Source organism: Hippopotamus amphibius, chromosome 6 (assembly GCF_030028045.1).
Source record: "Hippopotamus amphibius kiboko isolate mHipAmp2 chromosome 6, mHipAmp2.hap2, whole genome shotgun sequence".
Classification (NCBI taxonomy): Eukaryota; Metazoa; Chordata; class Mammalia; order Artiodactyla; family Hippopotamidae; genus Hippopotamus; species Hippopotamus amphibius.
Window position 1 is genome coordinate 136,528,744 of NC_080191.1, and position 18,308 is coordinate 136,547,051.

General features: G+C 44.2%; 2 protein-coding genes across 6 annotated transcripts in view; one reads left to right on the forward strand and one right to left on the reverse strand.

Moving 5' to 3' along the window:
* Positions 1–238: 238 nt before the first annotated feature.
* SHOX2 (SHOX homeobox 2) lies at positions 239–10,649 on the reverse strand. The gene is made up of 5 exons (XM_057737936.1): positions 9,907–10,649; positions 6,845–7,053; positions 4,401–4,458; positions 3,997–4,085; positions 239–2,430 (listed from the first exon to the last, which is right to left on the reverse strand). The coding sequence occupies exons 1-5, from the start codon at positions 10,253–10,255 to the stop codon at positions 2,173–2,175; spliced, it is 963 nt and encodes a 320-aa protein (XP_057593919.1). The 5' UTR covers positions 10,256–10,649; the 3' UTR covers positions 239–2,172.
* The window catches only part of RSRC1 (arginine and serine rich coiled-coil 1), a 441,996-nt gene continuing 433,740 nt past the window's right edge, over positions 10,053–18,308 (forward strand). For 2 of the 5 annotated variants that reach the window (XM_057737930.1, XM_057737934.1), the window contains exon 1: positions 16,797–16,839. In XM_057737930.1, the coding sequence (XP_057593913.1) occupies positions 16,812–16,839 (28 nt within the window). In that variant the 5' untranslated portion in view covers positions 16,797–16,811. Of the gene's footprint in view, positions 10,181–14,363; positions 14,459–16,755; positions 16,840–18,308 lie in introns of those variants that run through there. The other 3 variants (XM_057737932.1, XM_057737931.1, XM_057737935.1) reach the window with 3 other exon arrangements.

Below are 18,308 nucleotides of genomic sequence, written 5' to 3' on the forward strand. Positions count from 1 at the left end.
TTCCTTTATTGATTCGGTGTAAAATCAATCCGGTTCCTGTGCTGGATGGATAAAATGGGGCGGGTGGGGGGCATTTTCTCTCAGTGCTAGCGAGAGCCACAAAGCCATCATTCTAACAGTCCCTTCATTGCCGCACGCAGGAGCAGAGGCAAGCGCTTTTCCAAGTTTGTATAGTCGAGAGAGATACACATTCATCAAAAAGGAAGAAGGAAAGACTATCCCGGATAGTTTAATAGTAACAGGAACAAAGATGACGCGAACCCCATCAAACGAAACAATACTATTTTCATTCAATTGATCGCAAAGTGTCTTCAATTAATAACTTGGCACTTATTTAAAAAGTTTAACAGAGGTGAGACCGAAACATTTTGTACCGACAACACGTCATGAAATAACAGCATCTTTTGTTTAAAATAACTTAATACACTAGAAAAAATATGGCAAATATAAATAATTTTGTTTTCATGGAGAACAAATAGTTACAAAGCTCAACCGCATACCAAAGTTCAGCTAAAAGAGCTTTTCCTCGTTCTTGTAAATTAGAAAGGATTAAAAAAAAAAAAAAAAACCTAAGGAGACTTTTTAGAGAATTGGGATACAGATTGCTTAGTCCAGGGTACCCCAGTTTAAATAGCTACATGAACTGAGAAAAACAAAAAAATTACTTGAATATACACCTTAGTGAGAAAAATGCAAATGTTGAAAGTCAACCATCAGTTCACACTTTATAGCCAAAATAAACTTTGTTCGTGTGTATCAACATATTTTACACAAACTTAGTGCCTGTATCTAGCTGGGTGTTGTTTAAAGTGAGTGTGATGGGACAGAGAGGGGGAAATAAAGCACAGTCCTCAAATAGGACTTTGGGAACTCTGCAAGAGGGAATATAAGGAAAGGGGGAGGGAGGGGACTAACACTGAGCGCCCACTATGTATCAGGCACCACGTGAGGCGCTGTACCTTCATCGTTTCATTTATCTTGTTTTCTTTTTCCTTTCCCCACATCTTCTACCTGCCTCTGTTGTCTTGGGACAATCAGAGTGTAACTTTTTTGCCCTTCAGACTTTTTTCTTTTGTCCCCCAAGATTAAAGACGGGACAAAAAAATATATAGATAGAAATATATATCAATTTCCATATGCTTTGGGTACTGTTTTTCATACTGAAAATGAAAATGGAGTTAAGTGCGTGTGAGTAAAGCGGGGAGGGTGGGGAGACACCATCAATGGAATACAAGTAACATGCAAACCGGAATTTACTGTCAGCAGTCTGGACAGTTCTGCCATAATTTCTCAGAGAAATCATTGTCTGTAGTATCACTTTTGTATTAATATCATTTTTTCTCTCCTTTTTTATACTGTCTTCCCTCTTCTTGCTCTTCCATACGTGGTGGTTTTTAACTCAAAGTATCTGATTCAATGTAAAAGGAGGCCCGCCTCTCTTATCATATTTCTTGTATTAAAGTGAACTTCGCAGAAAAAGGTCAGTTTCAAAACCTGTGAACTTCCCAGCTGCGTACATTTTTTTCATCTTAATTCTTTAAATAAGTATACCTCTCTTCCTTCTGTTTTGCCTTCTTAGCCCATTTTAAAAAACATACACTTTAAGTTGGTAACTCCCCCCACCCCCAATTCTTTTGAGATTCCTCCAGGTTAGTTTTCCATATTTTTTAATGTACAAAATACTTTTAATTTTTTTTTCTTTTTTGTTCCTTGGTTCTCTCTCCGATTGCAGTTTCTGCCGTATAGCAAAAAGTTCCCTTTCTCTTTTACTCTGTGGTTTGTCTTTTCTACTTTTTCCCCCTCACTTTTTATTAACAGGATTTTTATTTCTACGCAAGAGTCCATCTTGCAGTTTTGCCATGAGCCACACTCCACTGTCCCAGCACTCCCTTGTCCAGTCTCTCTCCAGACTTACCAAACCCACCCCTACAAAGCCAAATTCTAGGCCCTTGGGTAGGTGAATGGTCGGGAGCCACGGATCTTGTGCCCTTCTTGGGATCCCGGGTCCCGCCCTCCGAGTCCGGGATGCGGAAGGGGGCAAGGGGCGATCAGCGGGGCGGAAAGTGGCTCGGCTCCTGAGATCTGGAGCAGGTAACGGAGAAGCAGCGGGGCTCGGAGGGCGTGCAGGCTGCGCGCCGCGCTGCAGGCGCGATGTTGGCGCTGGCATTGGCGTCACAGACCCAGGGCGGCCGCGTGCTTTTTGGCTTTCAGTCTGAGATCCGCGATGCTGGAGTTCTTGCTGGTAGTCTTGGCGGCAGCGGCGGCAGCCACTACAGAGGCGGCAGAAGCTGAGTCCGCGGCGAGCGTGGCGAGCGGCAGTCCGAAGGGCGGTGCCGGGAACATCATGTAGGGCGCGTGCGCGGCCAGGTGCGGGTGCAGGTGGTGGTGCGCGTGCGCCACGGCGCTGTCCAGCTGCAGCTGCGCCTGAACCTGAAAGGACAAGGGCGTCACGTTGCAATGACTATCCTAGGGTGACAACAGAATAGAAACAGAGCATTAACGGCGTCCAGCTTAGCTAGGGGAAGGCTGGGGCAGGGGACGGGAAAGGGGCCTTTGGTTGACCTTATCGGTCTGTTACTGAATCTAGGGCACCACAGGGATACTCCAGTGCCCCTGAGTCTCTGCAACTCTCTCAGTGTGGCTTATCCCCTTGAGTCCCAGGGACTCCCGTCTGCAGGAATTGTGGCCGCCCCCTCAGGAGCTGGGCCTGTCAGAGGGCGACATTGCTATTGTGCTAATATATCACGCTCCTCAAAATAACAATGTATATTGGACAGGCGACGGGGTGAGGGCCATTATCCTCCTCTCTTGATGCTGTCATACACCTCTTACCACAGTATTAAAGCACTGAATTACCATTAAGCAAATTGCAAAACTTTAAAAATGTCACTTAGGGAAGTTATTGCATCTTCATCACAACTGGCACAATTGTTAGTACTTCTAACATTTACTGCTATTAAAATTACGTTGGGATCTTGTTAAAATGCAGATTCTGATTCAGAAGGTCTAGTTTAGGGCCACAGATTTTGCATTTCTAACAATCTCCCAGCTGGTGCTGATGCTGATGTTGCAGACCTTAAGTAGTAAGGTTCTCCTTTTAAGATTCCCCTCTCTCTCCAGTCATTCTCTCTTGCTTCAAAAGCCTAGCATCATGATACCAGAATCCAGTGGTGCCAAGACAGCTAAGATCTCCCTAACACTAATGCTCAATATGCAGATGTACCCAGGTGTCTCCCCCAACCAGGACACTGGCATCTGAGAGTTAATTCATGACTTCACAGTCCTACGGAGCAGGGGGCCTGACCGAGGATGGGGAAGGTGAGGCACTGGTTGGGAAAGAATTGCATGCTTAGCTTTGGAGAATGGGGAGTTCGGAGCATTGGGATTTCCCAGGATTAAATCATTGCTGCAGGCTGTACTGTTAAAATGTAGTCTTAAAGGTTTCTTTATGGCTAAGAAACGGGTTGCAGTGGCAAGGTGTCCCTGGGAAGACCAATGCTTCCCTCTCTACTAGATATGAAACTTTGCAGCTTTTTTAAAAAAATCAAGTCTGAGCTGGGAGTTTGTTGGTTGGTTTGTTTGTTTATTTATCTTCAGTCAGAGACATTTAATGTGACTAAGAGGTAGAAAATACCTAGAAAAATATTTAGAGATTTGCTTAGAAACACCTTAGGACTAACCTCTATATTGGATCTGACAAAATCTTAATCAAAAGGCTTTTCCTTCCTCTCCCCAAGTGCAATCTTTAGTGCATTTTTAAAGGACCAATTGCTGCCCTCAGGCCTCTGTGGGTTTCCCATGAGAACAGAAAGGACTAGGCATATTTGCCCCTGACACTGTGTAGGTTTTTAAAGGGGAGTAGGTCCGCTATATCAACTGAAAATTGATTCTCTAACTGTACAGACACCTATACTGGGGCTTAGAAACAGGGGATGTTCAGCAGTTCAAGCAGGTCTTTTTGCAGTTAAAAACAGGTTGAAACTGAGCTGTACTTGCCTGCTGAAATGGCATCCTTAAAGCACCTACATTGACGTAGGGTGCTACTCTACAAGCTTCAAATTGGCTGGCAGCCCCTATGAGGACACCTGTAAAAAATGGGGGAACAAAACACAATAAAGTGAGGTTAACATGTCCAGCATTGTTTTGCAAGGCTCCAAATGGTACCGAGATAGAACTATTTCCTTTGGAATTGGACTGTTATTTTCCTAAACTGCTGCCAACATTAAAATCATTGTAATTTACTCCCAAACTTTAGGACTCTCATTAACTACCTTCAGAGCAAATTTTTAAATAAGGACCAGTTATGTTCGATAAGGTTTTTTTTCTGTCTTCTTAATAACAATATTCTCTACCACTCTTTTTACTTAAAGTATCAAATGTTCTTTGTCTGAGAAGCATACCTTTATGAAGTTGATTTTCTTGTTTCCTACATTTAGCTCTTCGATTTTGAAACCAAACCTACAAATAAAATCTAGATGTTATGACTCAAAAAAATTTTTTTAATTTACAGGAGTACAATGAAAAAAGAGTAGTGTTTCAGGCAAGGATTGGGAGATATAGCAAGCAAGCTTTGAATTGTATACAAGAATCTTAATTTCCAAAGTTAAAAACATAAATGAATGACAAAAATAGATAGATTTCATATACTTTTGCAAGGTAAGTTGTTTCTTGATAAATTACTGTAGTCCAGGTTTCATGTTTCCACAATTAGAATCCCCAAGGCCTAAAACTTGCCCTGATACCTGATACTAAAGTGATAATGGGTTTAGATGTTTGCCCAGTAAGACCTGAGAAGAATGTGCTCATTAATAGCCTGTAATATTAATTAGTTTCATCTTCAAGAAAAACCAAACACCAAAGCAAATAGTGACTGTTTTTATTTCGGGGGGGGGGGGGATAAGAGTGGGGGAAGAGGTAATTAGTGTCATAAAAGCCTCACTACAAAGAAGTTTAGAATTTCTCTGTTCCTCTGTGCAGCAGAATGTAACATGGTAGCATAATAATTCTGCCATTATCATGATAATCTAATTTTCTTCTATAGAAAAAGCCGCTGAGTGCAGTTAGAATAGTAGTGAAGTGTCCAGAAGACAAATCAAAATTTAAATAAAAATATGAAAAAATAAATACCAGCAATAAAGTTCACTTATTATAAGAAAAGAAAAAAGAACATTCTGTGAAATGGGAGTGGGGTATGAATAAAGTAACCCCTGGATACTATCTTTTCCCAGATATTATCTTCTTAAATAAACTTGCCAACTTTTAGAGGCAGTATGGCAGATTTTAAGAAATTCAAATAAAGCTTGCTTTTTACTCCAATAATATAGCATTATGTTCCAATAATACAGCATATTGACTGATTCACAAATTAATGTTAAAAAACATGAAAGTAAAATATTGCTTCAGAGCTTTTTTCTTATTTTTGAAAGCAAGTGTCACAGTCAATGGAAATCTTCAAAAATTCCCCTGCCATTTAGTGTAATAGAAAGGTAGATTTCATGCCAGGGTGGCATCCTTTGTGTACTCACATGGCCTGGGGCTTCTTGCCTCTTTTTTCCCCTAGAAGAGTTGGAACTGATACACTAATGCTCACAACTGTAATAATTATCACCATGTCTTTAAGGGGTTGCTAAGCCTCTAGAGATCTCAGTACACAGAGCAAAGTAGGAGAGGCTTAAAAAGGAAGGCTCTGCTGTTGATGCTGTGATGACCAAGGCAGCCTATTATTACTTTTCCCCTTTAACGTGACTGCTCTGTTTTTGTCCTGATCCTATTACAAGATGCGGGGAAGCCCCATAAGAATCGCATAGTTAGCTGCAGATGGTGGTCTCTATGCCTGGAGACCTAGGGAGTATCTGTTACAGTGATACTTTGTAACAGCTGCAGATGTTCAGGCCTAAAACTGCTCCATGTGTTCAAACAAATAATGACCACCGTTTTCTCCTATTTTATTATTTGAGTGGAAATACAACCTGAAACATTTAAATTCGTTTTCTATAAAACTAAAAGGATTATGTATGCATGTATGTATATAATTTTTTCCCTTAAGTGCTGCCGAAGCCTACTTTTCCCATTACATTCACCCCCACAACCAGTAAAGAAAATCTGCTCCAATACTAACTTCATTGAGTGTGGCACTTGCTGGGGTCAGACTTTGGAAATGTCAATATTAAGATACGTGGATTGTTTTAAAATCAAGTTTCTGTAGGCTCAGTTTCCCTTCCCTCGTTAAGTGAGAGAACAAAGAGTGACCAAACATTTATTTTATTTCTCCGCTATTTCACACACAGTTTGAGACGACCGCTAACGGCAGACTGTAAATTTGTGCACTTAACAGTTGCTAATTTTCTTTATAGTCTGTACATCTATAAACCTAATTGGCATATCCGCTTGGCAAACCCAGATCCCAGAGCAGACCCTCAAGGAAACCCAACTCGGGCGAACAAAATATTCGTTGTAACTTTTAAGGCATCCAGAAGATAAAACGTTTTCTGTGGGATTTTTTTAAGGCTTATAAAAGTAGGCCCATTAGGATTAAACCACATTAAAGGCATCGTAAGGCGAGGGGGTGGGGTGTGGTTTATAGAAACTCTGGGAGCAAGCCCAGCACAGCTTTCTTCTGCTGGGAACATATGTTGGGATTGGGGGGGGGGGGGGGGGTGGGCGGTGGAAGGCTTTAAGGCTAAGATCTACTTTGGAAAATAAGACTTCTAGCAGAGACATCTCTTCCCTTCTCACCTCACTCCAGACACTTGAACCCGCACCCTCGTCGTGTGTATCCCAAGCGACTCTCCAGCCCCAGGCATGCCCCTCCTCTGCTCCCCGCGACCTCCTCACAGCCGGGTACCTGCACTCGGGCCTCGGACAGCCCCAGCCGTTGGCTCAGTTCTTCACGCATAAAGGCGTCCGGGTAGTGAGTCTCATCAAAAAGCCTCTCCAGCTCGTTGAGCTGTTCCAGGGTGAAATTGGTCCGACTTCGCCGCTGCTTGATTTTGGTCTGGCCTTCGTCCTCCATCCCTTTCGCATCCTCTTTGCGATCCTTCAGCTCCGGGGACACTGGAGGGGGCGCAACGAACAGGACCACACGCAAACGTCCACGCGCGCAGACAGCAACACACACACACGGACAAAAACAACACAACAAATAACCATTACCAGATTTGTCTCCAGAAGGATGGAGGATCCTGCCCCCTCCCGGAGTTCCTGTTCAGTTCCTCACCCCGCTGCGAGGAAGAGGATCCTGAATACTCGAAAAGATCAACTCTGGGCGGCCGCCCGCGAGCAAGGTGGCATTCACCCACCCAACCCTTTCGCAACTGTGGCCTCAGCTCACCTCCTCACTATTCACCCCACAGTCCCCTGCCCTCCCCTGCGAATACCAAATCAATTCCACTCACCCTCTCTTGCAGTCACTCTCTCCCACTCACAGAAATCAAAAGCGCCGCACCCCGCGGGTCACAGAACGCGATCCCGGCAGAAGAGCACGGCGAGGCCACGGACTGGCCTCTTGCACCGGCCGTTCCTAGAGCGCTGCGCCGTTCGCAGGCCAGCGGTGGCCGCCGCCGGCTCTCTCATCTCTCAAACTTGCTGGTCTAATTTGGGAACAATTGAGCTGAAGGGTCACAGCTGGAGGGCAAGACCTCGGCGCTGCTTGGCGCTGGGAGCCACTTCCCCCGGCTCTCTGTGCTGACCCAGGGCTCGGGCCAAATCCCGCGGACGGTCCACGGACAGCCAGGCAGTCCCTGTCCCCCCGCCCCCCTGCCGAATCCCAGTCGCCTGAGCAGAGGCGCCCACGCCATGTTGGCGGCCTGGAGGGCTCGCTGCCCACACCCGGCCAGAAGGCGAGAGGCGGAAAATCAGCTTCGGGTAGCCCGCGAAACAGACCGCTGCCTCCTTCGCTCCTTCTCCCTCCCCATTGGAAAGGCAGACTTGACCCTAAATGCTTAAACCCGCAGAGATCAACAGGTTCAAGCGGAACATTCGGATCCTCTGTTTCTATTGGTTGCTCAAAGCCTTTTCATGCATCCAGCAGCTCGGATGTTTAATAAAATATGCATTTTTCTGCTCTAGGTTTGCACACATCCGTTGCCACTTTCCTGTCCTTCCGTCTCTTCCCTTTAAAAACAGGAGCTCCAAGAGTGTGAGCATACAAGGACATCAGGGGAGCCGGTATCAACATAAGCTGCCTTCTGGAACCTTCATCCTCTGCGCCTGAGTCGGAGACTTGAGTTTTTAAGGTGCCAAAGCTCAGTTTGGATAATCGAGGCTGTTTGCAGTTCTTCCCAGCCCAGAATCCCGATCAGCATAGGTGTTAAAAATCATTTCCGGAAGAGCCCAACTGCAGAGAAATTAATATTTGCCCTGGGCTTGGAAATCAACAATCCCAGGACTAAATTTGCCTGGGGTTCAGACCCTAACTTCACGGTCGGGCCTGCTGGTGTACTGAGGGCTTGGAGCTGGCCACTCAGGCCTGGAGGGTACACTGGACTGCCTGACAGTTATGCCACCACTTCCCAAATTTAGGAGTACTTGGTACCCCGTCTGGGAGAAGAAGAACCTCTGGAACTCAGCCCAGTTTGGCATTCCAGTTACAGTGATCTTAAGTATTTCCCGCATATCTATTTCTCAGAGTTCGTTTTGTGGACATTTGTCCTTCCTCCAGGAAGAAGTGGATAAAATAATAGCATAAACTCAAGCCAGGTTAATAGGAAAATATTTCCATTGCTATTGTAATGAAATTAAATATGAAAACACATGCTTCAGATTCTGCCAAAGGGGTGAGAAGGCTTTGTTTATTTCGTGCCATCCACAGTGCAAGCCTCTCAAACTTTCTCTGGGCTTCAAATAGAAAGATGTCCACATTTCCAGTTGATTAATAGACTTAATATAATCTATTTTCGCCCCCAAATTTCCACTTATTGGCCTAAACAAGAACAGACTGTGTTATAAACAACTTAATTGCTTGCTTAAATATGTGATTCTACGCATGTCACATATTTTCTTAATTGGAAAAATATGGCAGCACACCAGTTACTGCAGGAACCAAGTGCTAAATTAATTTTATTTTTGAACTCTTTTGAATTGGTACAGGACGCTCCACCATTTAGAAAAAGCCTTTTCCTAACACTTGTCTGGCACCAAAGGATAATTCCACCACAAAATCAGAGTACTGGATGATGCGATGCAGTAAATGTCGAAAAACAAACAAACAAACAAACAAAGGCGCCTAACGCATCTCCCGAAAGAAACAGTTCACAGCCTGAACCTTAGCTTGCCTTGGCCTCATTCTACCTTCAGAGCTCAAAGAAAATGGGAAGTTTGGGGCCCTAAGTTCCAGGGATCTACGGTCCTCGCGGAGTTAGAGTGGTTCTTAGCTGCAGTCCGAAACCCGGGGAGACTCCAGAGTGAAATCCCAATCAATCTCTCTGTCTCTGCATCTCTCTCCCCTTCCTCTCCTTTTCGTTTTTTCCTCGGGCCTAGGATAGGGGTTCCCGCACACTCTGCGTTAGATGCTAACTGTAATTCCGCCGCCTGGCACAGCTTCTGCCAGCAGCCCCTTCCACAGCCCGGCCCCGCGAACTTCCCGGTCAGCCTGCGGGCCGTCTGGGCTACGGGCCCGTCCTTCGGTTGGTGAAAATACGTTTCGGTGAAATGGGAGTAGCGGGAGCATCTGAGAAGGGCGAGCGCAAACCTCATACGCCCCCCCCCCCCCACGCACTCGGACCCCACCCACGACCGTGCACACTACCGGACTCCCACCCCTCCATCCTCACTGTAGCTTCCAAAGCTGGGGTCCAAGGGCCCTCTCCGCGTCCCGCCCTCCTCCCGGCTGGGCCTTGAGGTCCTCTCCCGCCCGAAAGGAGTCAGGAAAGCGGGAAGGGGAACCGCGGCCGGCGGTCAGGCCGTTACCCTCGGTGAGGCGCGGGCTGCCTGGCTCCCTGCTTCTCTCGGCGGCGCCCATGTCCAGCTCCCGGACGGGAGAGCGCCCTCCTCCAGCTCCTCCGCCTGCTCCTCCTCCTCCTGCACCTCCTCCACCTCCTCCGCCTCCGCCTCCGCCTCCTCCGCCGCCGCCGCCTCCGCCGGCCGCCCGGACTGCCGGGCTGCTGCGGTCGTCGCGGCCCGGCTCCGCGCAGCCGGTCGACTCCTTGGCCCCGCGCAGAGGCCCGCTCTCCAGCACCTCCCGGTACGTGATCGCCTCCTTCTTCTCCTTCACTTTCTGGTCAAAAGACTTCGAGACGAACGCCGTAAGTTCTTCCATCGCCGCGGATGCCGGTCAGCCCCGCGCTCAACCTCTCCCAGCCGAGCCCCGCTCTTTTTTTCCTTCTTCTTTTTTTACTGCTCCAGCCCCCCCAATAATAACACATCAATGGGGCAGGGGGTGGGGAAGGAGTGGGAGGAGGAGGAAGAAGAAGAAAAAGAAGAGAAGAAAGAAGAAAGAGGAGAAGTAGAAGGAGAAAAGAAGTAAGAAGAGGAAGAGGAGGAGAAGGAGGAGGAGGAGGAGGAGGAGGAGGAGGAAGGGGGGGGAGCGCTGGAGGGAAATGGGAACTGATGCTTCTCAGCCGGAGCGCGCTTGTTCAATGTTAAGATCTTTGACAATTCTTCCTGCGGAGAGTTCAGATCTGATAGCAACGCAGCGCTTGAAGTCTCACTATTTATACTTCGCAAAGGCGGCCCCTTGTTCTGAGTAAATTACCTCCCCTTCGCAACTCGGAGGGAGTCCATTCCCGGGAAGCACCCGCGCCACTACCTGGGGGTGGGGAAGTGGGGGTTGGGAGGTGGGGGTGATGGTGGGGAGAGGAAGAGAGGGAGAGGGAGAGAGAGAGAGAGAGAGAAGAGAGAGAGAATGCGCGAGAAAGACAGAGATTGAGATTGACTAAAGCTGAAGTCCAGGCTGGCTGGGGCTGGAGAGGGAGGACAGCGAAGGGGGACCGGAGGGAGTGGGAAGAAGAGGCAGGTCCCAGGCAGTCCAGGTTTTCAGATCCCTCGGCCGCCTGCGCTCTTAGCCATTAATTCAGGATTGACAAGGATCCATAATTAATTTAATTAGGCGTGGATTTTGCGTTGGTGTCACGGCTTACTTAAACACAGGGGAACTGGACTTATTCCGCCGGGGCGTGGCCAAAAGGAAACTGACAAGTGCGCGGCTCCTGGAGTCAATGGGGTATCCCGACTTGGCATCCGACCCTGCGTCCTCGCCGGGCGTCAAGGTGCAGCGCAACTGCTCGGCCCCGCATTGCTGCCTGGCAACCCTGCCCTGCATCAGGCGCCCGGGTCCCCAGTTCCGTATCCTGATCCCGAATTCCAATCCTACATCCCTGCTCCCCCCTACCGCCACCCGAAACCTTGTAGCCTCTCATCCTGACTTCACCACCCTGCGGAGTCAGGGTCCTTTACAGTTTCTCAAGCCCGCGCAGCTCCTTTTAGGGGCTTCCCGGCCCGCGGCCAGAGCTGAGCCTGGGTCTTCACCAAGCTCCCTGCCCCGGGGAGTTTGTGATTCACCCCATTATTCGCGTTCGGGAGACCAAGCCGACTCCTCTACGGACAAACCCGGCTCGAAGTGGCTGGTTGGTTTAACACATTTCCCGAGCAGCTGTTCCCTGACAGATTCCATTTTAAAGTGTTTCCTTAGCGCTTGGTCAAGGTCAGTTTGACTTCGTTCCCTCTTTGAGGGTTCAGGACACTCACCCTTCTCCCTTACTCTTTGCACCCAGACCTCTCCCACAATGAACTACAGAAACTCTTCTTTAGTATTCCAGGAAACATTCTAATTGATTTCCTAATTTTGAAAAGAAAATGATTATCCCTCTGAGTTTGAAAAAAAATCGATGTTAAGTTTGTGGCCCATCTAATTTTATTTAGTGGACTATTAAAAAAATAAAACAGCTCGCCGGGAGAAAAGTCCTCCCTCCACCCCCACCCCCAAGCTACGATTTAAAATTATATTCCTGGAGTGTTTTCATCGGAAACTGTTATTTGGAAGGACACATCTATATTCCTGAGTCATTTGTCCGTATTGTGCAGGACAAAGCTTGCTGTGAGAAGTGTGGCCATATAAATACCCCTCACATAAGAATATTTACATATGAAAAAAGAATATTTACATATGGAAAGTTATATTTACCTGTGTGTAAACAAATATACCTCTTCAAGTGTGGCTTTGGGGACATTTTTGAGTAGTCTGAATATAAATGCAGTCTTTCTGGTGTTAAAGGTAACTTGTTCGTTTTCCTGGATCTTATACTCTTACTAAAAATAAAAGCAATTATAGAGCTTTGATTCCTATATCTTCCACCCTTTGATTAAGGCATTAACACAAAGTTAACAGATACTTTGAGAAGTTCCATCAAAGCAACCTGAAACATTTGTAAAAAGAGAACACAATTACAACTTAATACATTAATGTTTCTAGAATATACATAAATAGAAGCTATATGTAACTTTATGTCACCACACTACTCAGATTAAAATATTCACGGCTGGTGAATTTAAGGAAGATGGAAATCACATTTTTTAGAATTGTTACTTTGTCTTTCTTGAATTCTGAAGTTTTTTCTTCTTCTTAAAACATTTCATTTATTGCTACTTTTAGGAGAAATAATTAAGATCTTTAAGTTTCCAGTAGTAATAGCTTTTAGGTATCAGTAAATTACATGTGTTTGCTTTTATTTTATTACACTACAAAAGAGACTCAAATACTCACACTTTCCAAAGTTATATGAATTTAGAAACATGATTTTACAGTTAGTCTTGGGGTACTATTTGTGACCACTTTATTTCTGATATTATTAGAGGGAAATAACCATAAAACTTTAATCCTTTATGAAACTGTTTCTAAAGTTATTTAGCAGAATGACAAAAATGGAGTCAGCTAAATGGATGTCGTGCTCAAATAGCTCTCAAACTGAGGTGTTAAATGTGTATTCACAGACAGCTCTCAAAACAGCCACTATTAAAAGTCTGGTAAGGGATCAGGAGGCTCATCAGCTACTTTTTTACCCTTTTAAGCACATGACTTTTAAGTCTGAACTCAAATTCCATCTACTGAGCTTGAGGGAAAGATGAACACTTTAAAGTTTATCAGGGAAGGCTTGGATACAATAGTTGTATAATTTACACGAAATAGATTTTGCCATAGGTTTTTCTGGCATGGTGCTCTTGGTATACTTACCAATAGTGGTGTTTATATTAGATGGAGCTATGAGAGATCTACAGTGTCTAACCACAAATTCCTACTGACCTAAGGGAAGTTTAGTTTTTTAAAAAAACACACCAAACCCAGGTTTTGAAATCACATACTAATAAATGCTCACCAAGTTCTAATGATGCTGTTTCTTTAAATAGCAAATATTTTCCAAAGACATTTCAAAATACATTTTTGGTAAAAACAAACAAACAAACAAACACAAACATTGAGAGTAAAGTTCAGTTGACAGCCTGCAGACAGATATACGGTTTCCAATAAAATTCAGGACCCCAAAGATTCATTTCCACCCCACCCCCAGCTCTTGAATTATTTAAAATAAACACGTAGTGTTGTAGTTAAGCTTTAAAATGGTCCCTCAAAACAGGTTAATTAAGGTACAGTCATTTATGAGTAATATAATTGTGGAGATGATTTTCCCCATCTCAAATATCTGTGGAAAACTGTAGCTTAGGTATGCAGCAGTTGTGAATGAGTTGGTTCTCAGTTGACCCAAACCAAGGCCAACAATTTACCTCCTTATTGATGCTTACTTATAGTAAATAAGGAAAAAATGATGTTCATGCAAGGACAGGTAAAGTCTTATGAGTTACAGAAAATGCTGAACTGCTTTCATTTGCATTGGTTCAAATAACAAAAAACACTACACATTTATTTTCCAGAAGAAACCTCTCCCTGCCTTGGGCAGTCTTCCCCCATTCCTCAACCAACCAGTTACTTTAATGTGAGAAAAAAGTTTGCGCCCAACCTGTGCCTTCACTTTTAGGGCAGAAGAAACACCGACTTTTAATGCATTTTTGCAAATAAATCATTACAATTTAATCACACACGACTCTGACGCTATACAGGCACTCTCCCATGATTTATTATTGGGCCAGTTTCCTCTTCTCCCAGCATGAGATAATCAATTTTGCTACGTGTGGGTGTCTTAAACATAACTTCCTATAATGCAGATTTGTTTACTGATTATCTGTGACGATAACGACGATTACTAAGGCAATAACACTCTTCAATCCCCACCTTTATTGCTTTTTGGTAAGAAGCAAATCAAATAATGAAGCACGCAAAACCACCACCAAACAAAAAATTGGCGGCGTGACAATCTACTCTCTCGGCACTCCTAACGCCTGGCAGCCTCCATCGATGCACTCGAAAGCTCGGCTGACGCAGCCTGGCGGTAAAACCAGGAAGGCGGTGAGCTTAAACTGAAGCAAGTTCGGTGGACGCCGGCGGCGCCCAGACTTGAAGAAACGTTTCCAGGTTTGTGGCACTTGCAGGTTTACGGGAAGTGTAAGCCCGAAGGCCGGAATCCAGGTGATGCCCGCGTCCGGGGCCTGAGAGGCGGCGCCCGCAGCTGAGGGGTTCCGAGGCCCTACTGCGGCGTGAGGCGGCACGGGCCTGGAGCAGTCTGTACAGTGAAGGCGGCAGCAGCAGCTGCGGCGGCTGCGGGGGAGGGGGGGAGTGGCGTGCAGAGCGGCGCAGTGCGCATGCGCTCCGCACCTGGCGGCTTCTGACCTTTGAGGACCAAGCTGTGGCATTAGGGTGGTGGCGGCCATAGGGTGGTACGCGGTCGCAGGCCTTAGGCTAGGCCCTGAGTCTTGAAATTGTGAGGGAGAGTTAGCCAGAGTTAGCCTTCTCCCCCTTCTCTCCTCAACACCTCTCCCACCGCCACCCCTGTCGCCAGCCCCTGATCCTTGATAGCTGCTTTTGGGTTTCTGGGTTCGTCTTGTAAGGTGTGACTGGTGTTTCGTTGCTAGCTATAGGTAGGGTGGAGCGTGAGGGAGGCTGCAACTCTGTCCCACCCACTCCGTTGTCTTTATTTTAAATCCGCCTCCCCTTCCAACTCCCCCCTCCCCCACCCTACTCACCACCCCTCCCTCCCATCCTTCCCGGCTCACACTCGCTTGCTGAGAGGAGAGAGAGTGCAGGGTGAAACAGACTTTCCTTTTTTAGCAAATAAATATACTCGCCTTAAACACTCATCTATTTCCTTGACTTAAGGACTTGTGGCCTTATGGTCAAAGACCAAGAACATATGGCTACCCTTAAACTGTTTACTTTGGTGAGAGGTTATAATGTACTGTTATACATGTTGCCTGCTCTCGATTTTAGGTCAACCTTAACTTTTCTTTCAGAGGTTGTATATCTTTAAATGTACAGTGGAGGCCAGTTTTTTGTTTGTTTTGCTTTTTACATTTTCGGAATTAGCAGTAAGTTATTTGTGTTTCAACTAACTAGGTACTAGGTAGTTAAAGAAATTTAAATGTCTTGTGTTGTCACAAAAAATATTCAAGTTGTCATCTTTGGAATTAGCCATAAAAGCTCTAAGTAAGGAGATATGCAGAGTTTCAGGTTTAAGGGTTGGCGCACATGACAGGTGTAACCTTATGAGGAAACTGGGTATCCTTTGAGAGCCCCTTTAGCCCTAGAGGCTATAAATATTCACTTTATTTGCAGACAAAGGAGATTTCCTGCTAAATGGTAGTGCTTTATTCCTGTATGTTCTTCAATAAGAGGGCTAAAAATGTTTGAAACTGAAAAAGATAAAGGCAGCTGGCACCTATTAACTGGCCTTACCAACTTGACTAGTTTCAGCAAAGAGTTGTGTTATGAGTTGGAATACTTGTGTGATAAGATTGTTATATTAGATGTATAGGTATATTTTCCGCTTTCATTTTCACACCATTGAGAGAAAATTCCTATGACTGATAATGCTTAAAAAAGATGCTAGTCTGCATATTTTTAGTTGTGCTGGGAGGAGTGTTTTGACAATTCTGTATCTCTTTTGAGTTTTGCTTTATTTTGCTCATTAAGCTAGAATTTTACCTTAGTTCTTTTTATTGCCTTGGGTAGTTCTATACTTGTTTGTGGATTTCTTCCTATGCTAAATGATGTTAACCCCATTTTTACTTTACCTTTTTGAGGTGGATTTCCCATTGAAGTGACTGTTCCTCTCCATCCCCCTTTTTGGTCATGTGTCCAAGATCAAAAAGATTATAGTTTGATATACTAATGAATGAATAGTGGTGAAATAATTATAAACTGTCATGTCCTTTAGGAATCTTTGTTCTCACTTAACTGCCTGCTTTCTGAAAAAGATAAATGCTTATTCTACCTTTATTGATTACCAGACAAAGGAACTACTTGTGTATGCCTTTAAGCTCTCTTTTGAATGAACACATTTTGGCTCTACATCTTCAATCAGTCACCTAAACTTTACAATAAGATGTTTTTGTTAAATTGATGCCCTACTGTAGTCATTATCTGTCATGGCTTCAATTCTGTAGTAGGAGTAGTTGGATGTGGTTTGAGACCATGAGACTACAACCAGTAGGTAATAGAGACTAGAGTGAGAACAGAAGACAGAGAGCCTTAGGAGTTCTGTCCTTGTGTTGCCTTTTCAGCTTACAGATGGAATGAAAAATTGTTAGGTTCTGGGATTCCTAAAAATCTGTGTTCAATTCATCATTTCTTTTATCAGAAAGAGCTATTAATGGATCTTTCCATGCATTGTACCTTACCACTGGAGTTAAATATAAACAGTTTTTTCTTACTAGGAGTGTGTGATATATATTGACCACCGTGACTTCAGTGAGCAAATATATTCAATTATATGCTAGTGACAGTATGGAAATCCAGAGGTAAGTATGTATCTAGGGAGGTGATAGGAATTCAGTTTTTGGATCTACCTCTGATTTTTTCTTAGTGTTGACTTCCTTTTCTGAATAAATATTTGAAGTTAACTGTAATAAAGAAATGTCGTGGCTTTTTGCTTTCTCTTCTTGAGATTAATTATACTTAAGTGTGATTTTTTTTTGAAATGTAAATGTGTTGCTTGAAAAAATACTTATAGATTTATGACAGTGATTTTTTTAACCTCTTTTTCACTTTGTTGCTCTAAGGAAGGATTTTATAATCTTCTGTTAACTTTTCTGAGTTAATTATTCTTCTAATATGGATGAATTATGTTATTAGAAATTAAAACATAGGAAAAATTTACACCCACCCCTCAGTCTCTTTTTTGGTCACCAACAAGGTACATAACTAGATGTATGTCCTTCCCCCCCCCCACTTCTTTATGCCTTATATAGGGACTTAATAAGCTGGACAAAAATGGAGAATGGAGATGAATGTAGGTACCTTAGAGTAGTGGGTCTCACATTTTTTAGTTTTAGAATCCCTTTAGATTCTTAAAAATTATTGAGGAACCTATGAACTTCTTTTCTCCCCCAATATTTATTTATTTATTTTGGCTGCACCAGGTCTTAGTTGTGGCATGTGAACTCTTAGTTGCAGCATGCATGCAGAATCTAGTTCCCTGACCAGGGATAGAACCCGGGCCCCCTGCATTAGGAGCTCGGAGTCTTACCCACTGGACCGCTAGGGAAGTCCCAAGATCCTAAGAACTTTTATCCACATGGGCTATATCTAGAAATATTGCCCTCCTAGTAATTAAAACAGAAAAGTTTGAGATATTTATTTATTAATCCACTTAAAAGTAACAATAATCCATTACTTGGTCACATAAATAACATATTTGATATGAAAAATAGCTATATTTTCCAAAACAAACTTAGAAAAGTGGCATTATTTTTCATTTTTGCAAATCTCTACTGCCTGGCTTAATAGAAGACAGTTGGATTCTTATATCTGCTTCTGTATTCAGTCTATTGTGATGAGTTTTTTGAATGAAGTATATGAAAAAAATCTGGATTCACACAGATGTGTTGGAAAAAGTGGTATTTTAATAGCCTTTTCAGAAAGGCTTCTGAAATACTACTCCAGAATACTAGTACTGAATAATACCTCTGAAGTATTACTACTACTTCCTTAATACTACTGCAGAACCTGACAAGTAGTAGTTTCTTAAAGGTTGGTTGCACTGTGGTATTTGAAACTGTATCAGTGACCTTTTCACGCTCTGTTACATTAAAATCTATTGGTCTGGGCTTCCCTGATAGCAGAATGGTTAAGAATTCGCCTGCCAATGCAGGGGACATGGGTTTGATCCCTGAACGGGGAAGATCACACATGCCATGGAGCAACTAAGCCCATGCATCACAACTACTGAGCCTGCACTCTAGAGCCCACAAGCCACAACTAATGAGCT

Excerpts from the sequence above, each read along its gene's own strand:
- SHOX2 (XM_057737936.1), bottom strand. The coding sequence starts at position 10,255 with ATGGAAGAACTTACGGCGTTCGTCTCGAAGTCTTTTGACCAGAAAGTG. Across the intron at positions 7,054-9,906 it reads CAGCCCGCGCCTCACCGAGG|TGTCCCCGGAGCTGAAGGAT; the intron begins GTAACGGCCTGA and ends CGCCCCCTCCAG. Across the intron at positions 2,431-3,996 it reads TAAGGATGCCATTTCAGCAG|GTTCAGGCGCAGCTGCAGCT; the intron begins GCAAGTACAGCT and ends TTGTCCTTTCAG.